Source organism: Galeopterus variegatus, unplaced genomic scaffold, assembly GCF_000696425.1.
Source record: "Galeopterus variegatus unplaced genomic scaffold, G_variegatus-3.0.2 Scaffold12112, whole genome shotgun sequence".
Lineage (NCBI taxonomy): Eukaryota > Metazoa > Chordata > Mammalia > Dermoptera > Cynocephalidae > Galeopterus > Galeopterus variegatus.
Window position 1 is genome coordinate 4,298 of NW_007738223.1, and position 12,638 is coordinate 16,935.

At 46.9% G+C, this 12,638-nt stretch overlaps 1 protein-coding gene across 1 annotated transcript in view; it reads left to right on the forward strand.

Annotated features, from left to right (window-relative positions):
• Positions 1–3,961: 3,961 nt before the first annotated feature.
• Positions 3,962–12,638, forward strand: part of LOC103610945 (interleukin-1 receptor-associated kinase-like 2) — a gene marked incomplete at its 3' end in the record, with an annotated part of 30,250 nt that continues 21,573 nt past the window's right edge. The window contains exons 1-3 of the mRNA XM_008594999.1: positions 3,962–3,971; positions 4,932–5,078; positions 11,933–12,039. Of these exons, the coding sequence (XP_008593221.1) occupies positions 3,962–3,971; positions 4,932–5,078; positions 11,933–12,039 (264 nt within the window). The remainder of the gene's footprint in view (positions 3,972–4,931; positions 5,079–11,932; positions 12,040–12,638) is intronic.

Consider the following 12,638-nt stretch of genomic DNA (forward strand, 5'->3'; position numbering starts at 1 on the left):
ACAAGGAACTTAAACAACTTTACCAGAAAAATCAAGTAACCCAATAAAAAAATGGGCAAAAGAGCTAAGTAGGCATTTCTCAAAGGAAGATACACAAATGGCCAACAGACATATGAAAAAATGCTCAACATCACTGAGCATCTGGGAAATGCAAATCAAAACTTCACTGAGATACCATCTCACCCCAGTGAGGATGGCTAAAATCCAAAAGACTTTGAACGATAAATGCTGGCGAGGTTGCGGAGAAAAGGAACTCTCATACATTGTTGGTGGGACTGCAAAATGGTGCAGCCTCTATGGAAAATGGTATGGAGGTTCCTCAAACAGTTGCAGATAGATCTGCCATATGACCCAGCTATCCCACTGCTGGGAATATACCCAGAGGAATGGAAATCATCAAGTCGAAGGTATACCTGTTCCCCAATGTTCATTGCAGCGCTCTTTACAATAGCCAAGAGTTGGAATCTGCCCAAATGTCCATCATTGGATGAGTGGATACGGAAAATGTGGTACATATACACAATAGAATACTACTCAGCTAAAAAAAGAAATGAAATACTGCCATTTGCAACAACATGGATGGACCTTGAGAGAATTATATTAAGTGAAACAAGTCAGGCACAGAAAGAGAAATACCACATGTTCTCACTTATTGGTGGGAGCTAAAAATAAATAAATTCACACACACACACACACACACACAAAATCCAGTGGAGGGGGGGGAGGGAAGAAGACTTAACAACTACAACTCCTTGAACTTGATACAACAAGCAAACAGAAAGGACACTGTTGGGTGGGAGGAGGGAGAGGGAGGAGGGAGGGAGGTTTTGGTAATGGGGAGGTAGGTTTCGGTAATGGGCCACAATAATCAACCTCATTGTATATCGACAAAATAAAATTTAAAAAATAAATAAATAAAATAATAAATAAATAAATAAATAAAAGACATCTGAAAACCTAAAGCACACTGAGATGGGGGTTTCACAGGAAACCAGAACTTCTTGTGGGGCCTGAAGTCAGGTTCTGTCAGCTGACATTTGTGGCCGGGTGTGACCTTTCAAGTGTGATTATGTGCCTCTTGTGTGACATCCCCAAATGTTCTGTCAGGTTCGGTTGCAGGCTGTAGCCGTGCTGCCATCCCCTCCCGTGTGTGTTCTCCCATCCCTGCACACTTCTGCATGACCCACTCTGCCAGGCATAGGCCACCACATGTCACTGGTGAAAGAACAAGAATAAGAAAGATAAAAGCTGGACTGTCCTTAGAATGAAAACATAATGAAGCCTTTTCTATTCCTGATGGGTGGAGCCCAGTGATCAGTCAGAAGTGGGCTGGTCGCCTAGATGTTCCTGCCAAATATGTCTTGACAGAGAGACAGAGATTTGTGCTGAACAAGAAAGTCATTAGGAATAGGACACTGAATTAACTAAGGCTGGGATTATTGCCCTCATTCCCCTTTTACAGATAAGGAAACTGAGGCTTAGCTGGGCCTCACACAGGGAGAAGCTGCCTCATCTGCTGGGGTGTGGGCCATTTGGGGTGCAGGTGGGACCATTCGGGAGCTGGTTCATCTGAGAGCATTTCGTACTGTTGTGGGCCTGGCCTCTGCAGGAGGTCACTGTCAGGAAGTCACCTCACCAGCGAGCCTGGCTGGTCCCACGCCAGGGGAGCCACCTCTGCCCTTGTGCTTCACACACTGATGTCATGAGGATGTCACTGACATGGCCCTTTGAGGAACGCAGTTCCCACCTGAGGCGGCTTGTGGAGGCAGGTGGTGGGAGAGGGGAGGCTGGAGAAGATGAAGACTTGGGGCAGCATGAGGCCCTGTCTTCACCCCTGTACACACCCTGGGAGCGGGCCGCTCAGTTCCAGACCCGCTCTTGACGCAGCATGCAGCCGGCGGTTGTTCATTGTGTCACTCTGTATAAGGGATGTTGGTTCTCCTCCTGGGCCTGTGGAAGGTTGTGGTGTTCCATAAGGTGAAGACAGTGACTCTGAATCCTGCTGGCAGGGCCACTGGTGGAGTGGATTCGGGCCTAGGCCCCATGGGAGTTGGGGTGGAGATAGCATGGACCATGAAGCCTGAGGACCCCAGGTGGGGAGAGTTGAGGTGTGTGTTCTCTGGGGTCCCCAGTGAGGCCTGGCCTCCCACTTTGGTTCTGGCAGAGGAACCCACCTTCCTGCCTCAATGCCTCTTTCCTGCCCTTTCTCCTTCGGGCAGGTCTCAGCACTTCCTGGAGTCTCAGCTTCCCCAATTAAGACTTCCAGGGTTGTGGGGAGGATACTTTGGGTGAAAAATATCAAGGACACATCTCAGACAGTCTTGGTGAAAGACAGAAGTGAACTGGAGCTGAGTCTAGTGAGGGCTGATTCATCGACGGCCTGCTCACTCATCTGGGCCAGGGTCTCCAGGGCAAGCACTACTCACTCTGGCTGGGAAGACTCAGTTCTAGTCACTATTTTAGCTGGCTTGCTTGCTGATTTTTTTTTTTCTTAAGAAATATACTTTACTGTGCAAATCATGCATGATAATTGTTGGAAAATTCTACAATATGAATAAACCAAAAGAAAAAATACCCCACAATATAAAATCACTGATAATCACACCCCCCAGAAATAATCACTGTTAACATTTTATTGTATATTCTTCGGGCTCTTTTTCTCCTCACATGTAGATTTCTTCTATACTTTTACATGTATTTTACCAAAAACTGGTAATGTGTATTTGCTCTTTTGTTGCCTACCCTTTTCATTCAACAATGTGTTGTTAACACCTTTTCATGCCAATGATTAGATCCATACATCTTTTTAGTTATTATCAAAGTGAAAAAAACCCAAGTTAAAAAAATAATGTAAATGATTCAGAATTGTGTTAAATAAAAATTAAGACTCCCATCCAGTTCTCCTTATACTCAGTATGTGGGCTGTTTAAAGAGATAACCAATATTTAAAAATATAATAACACCCACACTAATAGAGGTCCTTTGTTTTGAGCCAAGCAGCTCACAGGCACTGTTTCCTTTAGTCCCCATAAAATTTGTCCAAAGTAAACACAGCTGGGGAGTGATGGAACTAGTTTCCATTCCAGCGCCTGAACCCTAAATAGCAAAGCTGTGCTGCTGCTTTTATAAGGTAGGCTTATTTAAAAGAGTACTATGTCAGTGATAGTAAAGGAAACAGAAGGAAAAAGTCACCCCACAATCCCTTCCAGTCAGACTTATTTTTGTGTATTCCTGACGTCCCCCCTGCCCTGGGGAAATCATAGTGCTCACCCCTTTGTTGTTTTTCCAGGGACTGAGCCATTTGCAGGGGGGACTTGGGGGTTGGGGATGGCGGTGATGACAGTGGTGTCTGAGTACTTGTGCCGTACTCAGGTGGGCAGACAGTGAAACCAACCTGAGGTTTGACCTTATTGGCTATTTGACTTGGGACAAGTGATTTCACTTGAGTGTCTATGTGCTCAAAAATAAAACACAGATAATTCTGTTAACCTCCAGAAATAGTTGTGAAAATTAAATTAATCTGCCTGGTGCCATATGAGGGCAGAGCCATGCAAATTTAGGCATTATTATTATTGTTTTAGTCCCAAAGCTTGTGTTCGAAAAGCTAGGTCCCAGGGTAACAATTGGAGCTGTTCACAGAGACACGGTTTACCTATTGGAATAAATGTTGCTGGAGACATTTCGTCCCAGCCTCCCTGATGCACGGTGTGAGATTAAGCAAGTCAGCAGCCTCTTCCCCAGGACTTCAGTGCCCCCATTTTTGTGGTTCCTAAACATGGGTCCACCCCAAACCACCAGGGAGTGAAGGGCTTTGAATGCAGGGCTGTAGAATTGGGGTTTTATTTGGGAGGCATTGGGGAGATAGAAGGATTCAGGCTAAGGAGGTGGACACTATCCAGGCATGGGGAGCCATAAAGCTTTAAGCAGGATTGTGACAAGGCCAGGTCTGTATTTTGGTAAGATGCAGCCAGGTGAGGAGTGGGGAGGCCGCCTGGACTGGAGGCAGGGCCAGCTGGAAGGGATACTTAGAGCAGCAGTGGAGGAGGGGAGAGGCAGCTGTTTTGGAGAGAGCAGCTCCAGAAGCTGACTGGAAGCCAGCGTAGACACACTCTCACAGCACCTTTGGGGTTTCCCAAATTGGTGCAAAGGGGAGTTGATTACTCTCGAGAAGGCAGGTGACTTCTGAGAAGTCTGCCTCCTGCCTGCCTCTGGCTGTGTGATCTTAGGCAAGTCACTTAACCTGCTCAGGCCTCAGTTTCCTCATGTCTAACAGTGACAGAATGCAAAGGCATGAGGTTAATGTATGCGAAGCTGGGCTTGGGCCTGGAGCAGTTGGTCTTCAGTAGTTGTACCTGCTGTTTTAGGATTCCCATCTATCAAACAAGGAAGAATGCATGTGTTTCCACAGCATGTAGAAGGGAAGCTGTGGGACAAACCAGAACTTTTATACCTAGAGGCTAGAGTAGGGTTTTGGAGGGATGGATATCTTTAACTTGCTCACATGTTCAGGGAAGTGTATGGTCTACAAAGCCCTTTCACATCTGGATTCTCATTTCCCACCTCACAACAGCCCTGGGAGGGAGGCAAGCAGATATTATTATATTATCACCTCTACAGTATAAATGAGGAAACAGAGGTTCAGAGGAGGAAATTGACTTATCTAAGGTCACACAGCTACTAGGGTTGGAAGCCAGGTGTGTGTGACTCAGAATGTCGGAGCTGGACCATCACAGGGGATTGTTGTGTCCAACCACCACATTTTACAGTTGGGGTGGCAAAGGCTCAGAGAGGGAAAGAAGACTCACCTGGTCACACCATAAATTTGTGGCAGAATCAGGATTAGAACCCAGGTCTCTGACTTTCACACCCAACCTCTCAATGGCTGTCCCACTTCGTGGAATAATAATACTTGCTTTCCAACTTGCTTTCAGGGAAATCAGTTCCTGAAATCAGATCTTCCATCTCAGGCTTCCCAAACACCGTGAAGTCAGGAAGGCCTTTGGCAGCTTCTGTAAGAAACGCCGAAGACAAGCAGGGAAAGGGGCAGCCAATGAGGCCGAATTCTTTTCCGGACCCAGGTATTTCTAATTTCATTTCTTTTTTCTTTCTTTCTTTTTTTTTTTTTTTTTGTCGCTGGCTGGTACAGGAAATGCTTATTTAATTTTTAAAGCAAATGTATTTAAGGAAATGGAGATTTATAGATTTCTATACAGATATTCAGCTCAGCCTGTAAGAGCAAAAAATGGGGAACAACATTGGGGGATGGTAAAGTAATGACAGTCACAACAATCATGTTCTGTCAACGGTGACATAGATACGTGTATGTACTTGGAAATATGCTCACAGCAGAGTGAAGTAGAAAGGTGAAAAAAGTTGAGTAATAAAAGACTGTATACCACTTATTACTATTTTCGTCAAAAGAGAAGTAAACTCAGTAACTGAGGGCTTTTTGTGTGCCAGATACTGTTCTAAGTACTTCAAAGATGTTGACTGACTTACTCCTCAGCCAACTGTATGAGTTAGGTATTATTATTATGCCCGTTTTATAGATGAGGAAACTGAAGCACAGAGAGGTTAAACAACCTGGCCCAGGTCATATGCCACTGGGCCCCTGGCACAGGTTGGCCCTGTGCGGTCTCTGGGCTGGGTTCCTGAGTGCCTCAGCACCTGGCCCTTGCCGCCATGCAATGGGGAGTTGAGGGGTGCTGCCCGCCCCACCACCTTCCTTCCCCTCTCAGTCATGGGTCTGCTGTCCTATGGCACCTAAGGCACAGAGAGGAAGAGCAATTTTTTCAGGGTCACCAGAGTAGGAAGTGGCTTCTGGGCCATGAGATTTGAATGCTGGCGTCCCTAACCACTGCCCTTACTGCTATCCCAAAGCCTTTCAGACCACTTGAGATTTGTTCCAGGCAAGGGCTCGGGGACAGTTTGCTGAATGACAAGACTCTGCCAGCAGATGACTTCCCCAGGAGCAACCACTACTTAGTCCCATGTCTCTATTCTCACTGCCTCTCCCCTGGAGCCTCCTGAGTTGGGGGTCCAGTGATTCCAGATCCATGAGATCTCAGTTCATGGATGTGGTGCCCAAAGCGAGGGTCAGCATCGGCCAGAGAGGAGCAAGTATTGTGGGCTTTTGCATTAGGCAGACCTGATTTGAATCCCAACTCTGCCACTTTCTAGCAGGAGGATTACTCAGCATCTCTTTAGCTCAGTTTCTTCATCTGTAAAATGGGGATAATAATAGGTCCTGTTTCATTCTGTTGTGGTGAGGAATCATACACCTCAGTGTTGCCACCTCGGAAGTGCTCACTAAATGTTAGCTGATACTAGGACCATTCCAGACACACCCCAGATAGGCTGAGTCTGGAAAATTAAATCTAGGCCAAGGACTATGGATTATTGCCTGTAGCTAAAGATAAAAAAAAAAAAAAACCCAAAAAACAAAAAACCCCAAAGCACAGAACTTTGATCAGCAATTAAAGATAAGGGGAAATGGTCTTAAGACCACCATAATACTGGTTGATGGCCAAAGGGAAAAATAACATTAAAATAGGGAAATTCTAGGGAAGTGCTGATCAGAATGTAGGAGGTAACGGGTCTAGCAGTTTCTTTTGATGTTCCTTATCCAGGTTACTATAAAAACAAGTGGCTATGGTGCTGATAACACCAAGGTCCAGGGTTCGATTACTGTACCAGCCAGCCCCCAAACCCCTCCCCCAAACAAAAAAACAAGCAGCTTGTCATGTGTCTCTGTCAGCCTTTGCAGTGTTTACTTTTTTTTTTTTCCCTTTTTTTATAAAGATGACCGGTAAGGGGATCTTAACCCTTGGCTTGGTGTTGTCAGCACCACTCTCAACCAGTGAGCGAACTGGCCATCCCTATATAGGATCGGAACCCATGGCCTTGGTGTTATCAGCACCGCCCTCTCCCAAGTGAGCAAAGGCCCGGCCCTGCAGTGTTTACTTTCTTTTTTTTTTTTTTTTTATTTTGTCAATATACACTGTATATGATTATTATGGCCCGTCATCGACACCTCCCTCCCTCCTCCCTCTCTCCCCTCCCCCCCAAGAATGTCCTTTGCGTTTGCTTGTTGTAACAACTTCATGGAAGTATAGTTGTTATATCTTCTTACCCACCCCACCCCCCTCCGGGGTTTTTTTTTTTTTTTTTTTTATTTTGTCAATATACACTGTATATGATTATTATGGCCCGTCATCGACACCTCCCTCCCTCCTCCCTCTCTCCCCTCCCCCCCAAGAATGTCCTTTGCGTTTGCTTGTTGTAACAACTTCATGGAAGTATAGTTGTTATATCTTCTTACCCACCCCACCCCCCTCCGGTTTTTTTTTTTGTGTGTGTGTGTGTGTGTGTGTATGTGGGTGAATTAGTTTGTTTGTGCCCTTAGGTGCGAATGTGCTAAGGGAGGTTGAGATGATAAATACAATCTGCTGACAGAGACAGGAAGTCGACTCTCTTTGCCTAAGCTGAAAATAATGAGAGTAATCATTCATTTAATCAAATCACCCAAAGCCTGTCTTCTCTTGGGAGAACCCCCATGGTTCCATTGAGCCCTAAGTTCAAACCGATTATCTTTTTTTTTTTTTGGTGGCTGGTGGGTAAGGGATCTGAACCCATGACCTTGGTGTTATAAGGCTGTGCTCTAACCAACTTAGCTAACTGGCCAGCCCGATTGACTACTTCAAAGGGTTTTTGTAGGAGCAGAGGATACAGAGCCCACGTCTTGAGCCCTGGGATATTGTGACTCCCACTTGCAATAGGTGGGAAGGAGATGGGAAGAGACATGCAGGAGGAAAATATGTGAGCAGAGGAACCACAGACAGGTTATGAGCACCTCATTAAACAGATTCTTAAAGCTAGAATTCAGATACAAAAGGCTTTTTTTTTTTTTCCTTTTTTGTCTTTTTTCGTGTCCGGCAACGGATCGCAACCCTCAGTGTCTCGCCCGCACCGGACCGGGACCGGCAACGGAATCGCAACCCTCGGTGCTGCGCCCACACCTCGCTCAGCCAGTGAGCGGGAACTGGTCTGCATGTGGGATCCAAACCCTCGGCGGGAGCGCGGCCACGCTCCCAAACGGCGCACTGTAGCAGTGCGCCACCGGGCCGGCCCAGATACAAAAGGCTTTGAGTGCTGAAATAACCATTACAAGGCCTCAGCTATAGGAGAGGCCATTGGGCTGTCAATCAGCATCTGTTTACTTTTACACTATGTGTTTAGTTTTACCAGCTGTGGAAAAATGCTAAGTACTCCCTATGTGTCAGAGGCTGATGTTTGTGCTTTATAAATAGCATCTCTTTTAATCGGGACAGGAACTGTACAAGGAACAAACTATTATTGCTTTTTTTTACAATCGAGGAAGCTCAAAGAAATGAAACACCTCACCTGAGGTCAGATCTTTGGCAATGACAGAGCCAGAACTCAAGCCAAGTCCTGTCTGATACCAAGAAAGGAGGTGGGGAAGTTGTGGAGATAGAGCCGCTGGCAGCCACAGGGCAGGACACAGAGATACGGCATCACTGTATCTATCATATATTCATACCTGCAGTGACACAACTCAGCAGGATGGGATTCAGTGCATTCTGCTTAGGATAACAGATATTCTAGAAAGATTCGTGTAGGAAATGGTTTTTCTTAAGTTCTGGCACACAGAAGTTTAACTCTCAGTGTTTTGGAAAGGACATTTATGTAGACCAATGCCTTCTCTGACATTGCTAGATAAATGAGGCATGGAAGTGTGTCCTGGCCCCCCAGACCTTCCATGAGCATCTGTGAAACAAACACCAGACACCAAGTTATGTGCTAGGTGTAGGACCACACTGGCAGCCCACTTTTCAGCCTTCTCTCCAGTGCTAACCTTGTCCCATGGTGGGGGTGTTTGTGTGTGTGTGTTTCTTACATCGTGGAGAATTTTCAACATATACAAAAGCAGAAGAAGCTGTACAGTGAGGCCCCCTCTGCCTGTCACTGAGTACCAACACGTGGCCCATCTTGCTTCATCTACTATCCTGAGCTTTTTCCCTTCCCTCCCTGAGATGACTATTTTAAAACATTTTCAGATGGAAAATTTCACACACGTGCAAAAGCAAAGATCCTCCACGTTCCCATCGCCCAGCTTCAGTGGTGATTAGCTCATGGCAGACTTCTGTTGCTTGGAACTAAATCCCAGGGAGATTTTTGTGTCCTTGATATAGTTCCTCCTACTCTTGTTCTGCCCGCCCTTTGGACATACAGTGGGGGCCTTAAAAGGTTGTTGTTGAGGAGTTTCTCCCACCACAGATGGCCACCCTGAGCATGAGGAGCCTATGGGATTAGGTCCCAAAGGAGGTGCGAGAGGGATGAGAAGGGTGGAGAGTACGGCTAGTGGTTCCTGTCTGATTCATCCGCCTTGTGAAATTGGTCTACATCCCTTCCCCTTTTTTCCAAAACTATAGGGATGAACAGACTTAGCTGCTCCCTGACCTAGTGGCCTTTGTATGTCACAGAAGCAAACCTCACCGATCCCCACAAGCAGAGAGGCCTGGTGTAGCCTCCTGAGCAAACCCCAGGCATCTAGTCAGACCAAAAAGTCCCAGCTTGTGGGAGGCTATCTCTGACCTCAGAGTCACTGGGCAAAGGGAGAGGACTGAGGGATTGTGTGCAGAGAGCCCTGTCCTGTGGCCAGGCACTGGGGTGGCAAGAGCAGAGGGGCAGAACTCAAGGAAACAGGATGGAAGTTGAGTCAGCCTGGAGCAGTGGCTCCCAGAGTGTGGGGCCTGCATCTCCAGTGATACGTGACATCCTGGGTGTCAGGGCAATATAGACCATATGCATACATAGTGAGGGATTTCATGGATGTTGTTGTTTAAGACAAGGCTAAGTGCATCATACATGAAATAAAGTTGATTGCAAGAATACTGAGTAACTCATAGAGAGGTAGCACAGAGACGTGGCCAATGACTGGGAGATGGGGTGAATGTGACCTCATTTTGGGGGACACAGGCCAAGGGTACTGAGCTGAGGCCACGAGAAGGCAGGGCAAGGGCAGAGGCGGCCATTGGGGAAGCAGCCTTTCTGAAGGACAGGGGTCCTCAGCCAGCCAGCAGAGGCCTGCCTTAGACTGGGTCCCCTGAGAAGCAAATGCCAAGATGGGATTTCATTAGGGCAAATACTCTGGAGAAAATGGGGAGGGTGTTGGGCAAGGCTTGGGGAGCCTCAGGCCATGATGCAGTCTGTCTCTGAGGAAGGAGAGAGGGAAGGAAGGTGGAGTGGTGCTTCCTAGCCTGCCTGCTAAGGCAGCCTCACCAGGTGTCATTTGGCCGTCAGAGTCTTGTGTTTCCCAGCACCAGTCTGCCTTAGTATCCCCTCTGCACTCAGTGCCTGGGGGAGCAGCTGTGAGAAGCATGATCTGGACGCAGATGCAGGGATGGATTAGAGTGAGTGGCCAGGGCCCTGAGTTGGCTAGGCTGCCAGCAGTTGGAGTGCTACCAAGGGAAGGAGGCTTAGGGCAGCCCTGGGTCTTGGGCTCGGGGTGATGAAACGAACGAGCCTCAGGCCTTATATCAGGTGAGTTTTGTTATCAGCTATTAACCTGTCTGGGTTAATGGTTTAGCAAGGCTGATTCTATTTTTGCTATGTTGCTGTTTTCAATCTCCTGAATTAATTATTTATGGTCCAAGTTCCAGCTTAGTTACCCCTTTCTTGATATTGTAAACCTAGGTAGATTTGTCCAGCACTCTTGGGGTCAAGGCCAAGTTCCCTCAGAAGGGCCAGGTCCCCAGTTACTCAGCAGCTGTTCCTGCTGTGGGACCCCCTGACCCCCTGGGTATTTCCAGATGATGGACGTCTGAAGCTTCTGGCCTCTGGCTAAGGCCTGCTTCTATGTGGACCAGCAGTCATCTTATCTCCAGCCTGCACTAGCAGACCCCAGATTGTCTAGTTCGTCTTCAGATTAATCTTCATGTGATGCCTGGTGAAGAAATTTTACCCTCTATAACCTGACTTTTATCTGACCCTGAACTATTCTTTAAGCCTTCTCTCTCATGAATCTTTTTTACTCACTAAGGGATGAAGAGCATGGACTCTGGAGCCACTGCCTGTGTGCCCTTGAAAAAGTTACTTACCCTCTCTCTGCCTCACGTCACCATCTTCAAAGAGGAGATGATAATGGTGTAATGAAACCTCATCTCCTAGGATTGCTGTGAGGATTAGATGAGTTAATACACATGAAGCATTTAGAACAGTGCCTGACCTGACGTGTTTGCTAACTAAATGTACCTGGATATTTACTTAGGGCTCCTCTGGGCCCACCTGCCTCTGCACCCACTGGTTCCATTGCCTCAGTCCCTCCTGCCCCATATCCACTTGTCAAAAATGCTTCCCCACCTTTCAAGCTGGGTTGAATGTCACTTCCTCTGTGAAACCCTCATTGTCTCCCAACCTGCTGTGGTCTCTCCTGCCTTTAACCTCACTTTCCTATGGGATATATCCTCGAAGTATGGTCACTGCCATCCCTGCCATAGTGGAGGTTTCTTGAAGGTGGGCTTGGTAGCCAGTTCACTTCTGTGTCCTTCACTGTTCTTTGAATGGGAGGTGGGGTGGTGCAAGGGTTAGAACTCAAACAGATTTCCATTTGGATCCCGGCCCTGCCACTTGCTGGCTGTGTGGTCCTGCACAGTAACTCCACTTCCAGTGCCTCCCTGTCTCCACTTGTCAAATGGGATGATAAACAGGACCTATGTCATAGGGTTGTCACAAGGCTTTAATGAGCTGACGCTCCAGTAGGGTGTTGGCTGGTGTGTGATGGGTGTCAGGAAATGACAGCAGTAAGCGTTTAGGGAGTAAATGAGAGACTGGCTTGGTCTGGGGATTAGATGGGGAGCTCCTCCCACTTCCTCCCCCAGGCCCAACCTGACTCACAGTCCTTCCTTTCCAGGCTCCTCTCCAGCCAGAGCCCACCAGGAGGCCTCTGTCCTGCCTCCTTCTGAAGAGGATGCCCCTCATTCCTTAAAAACTGACCTCCCTGCTTCATCTGATTCAAAGGTAAATCTACCCCTCTGCTTTCACCCCCAAGCCGAGTTTCCCCCGCTTGTGGGTCCTTCTCAAAAATGCAGTCTCTTTATTCCGTGGGACTGGGTTGGGGGTTGGAGAGAAAGGAGACCCACTGAATCATTCCAAGCAAGACAGGAAGCACAGTTGCCGGGGGGAGCGGTGCACTTTAATGAACACTCATTTTAAATGGGTTTTTCTACTATTTGTGTTTAAATGAGAGATGAGTTGATAATTGGCATCCCCCACCCCAGATATATTGGTTACAATAGTCATCTGTTTACAGACTGTCCTTCTCCCTTTTTTCAACTCAGTTATCCTGTATTGAGTAACTCAGTCTGAATTATCCTGACTTTTTTTTTCTTTTCCAGCAGCTGGCTGGTATGGGGATCTATATCCTTGACTTTGGTGTTGTCAACCCCATGCTCTAACCTACTGACCTAGTTGGCCAGCCAGAATTATCCTGAATTTTGAATGACTTGGGTCTAGGGCTGCATTATGACTTTTGTGGGTCTTAGGTACTTTTTCCTTCATGGGCCCTTTCCTTCATTAATTAAAAACTCCACAATTATATATATATATATATATATATA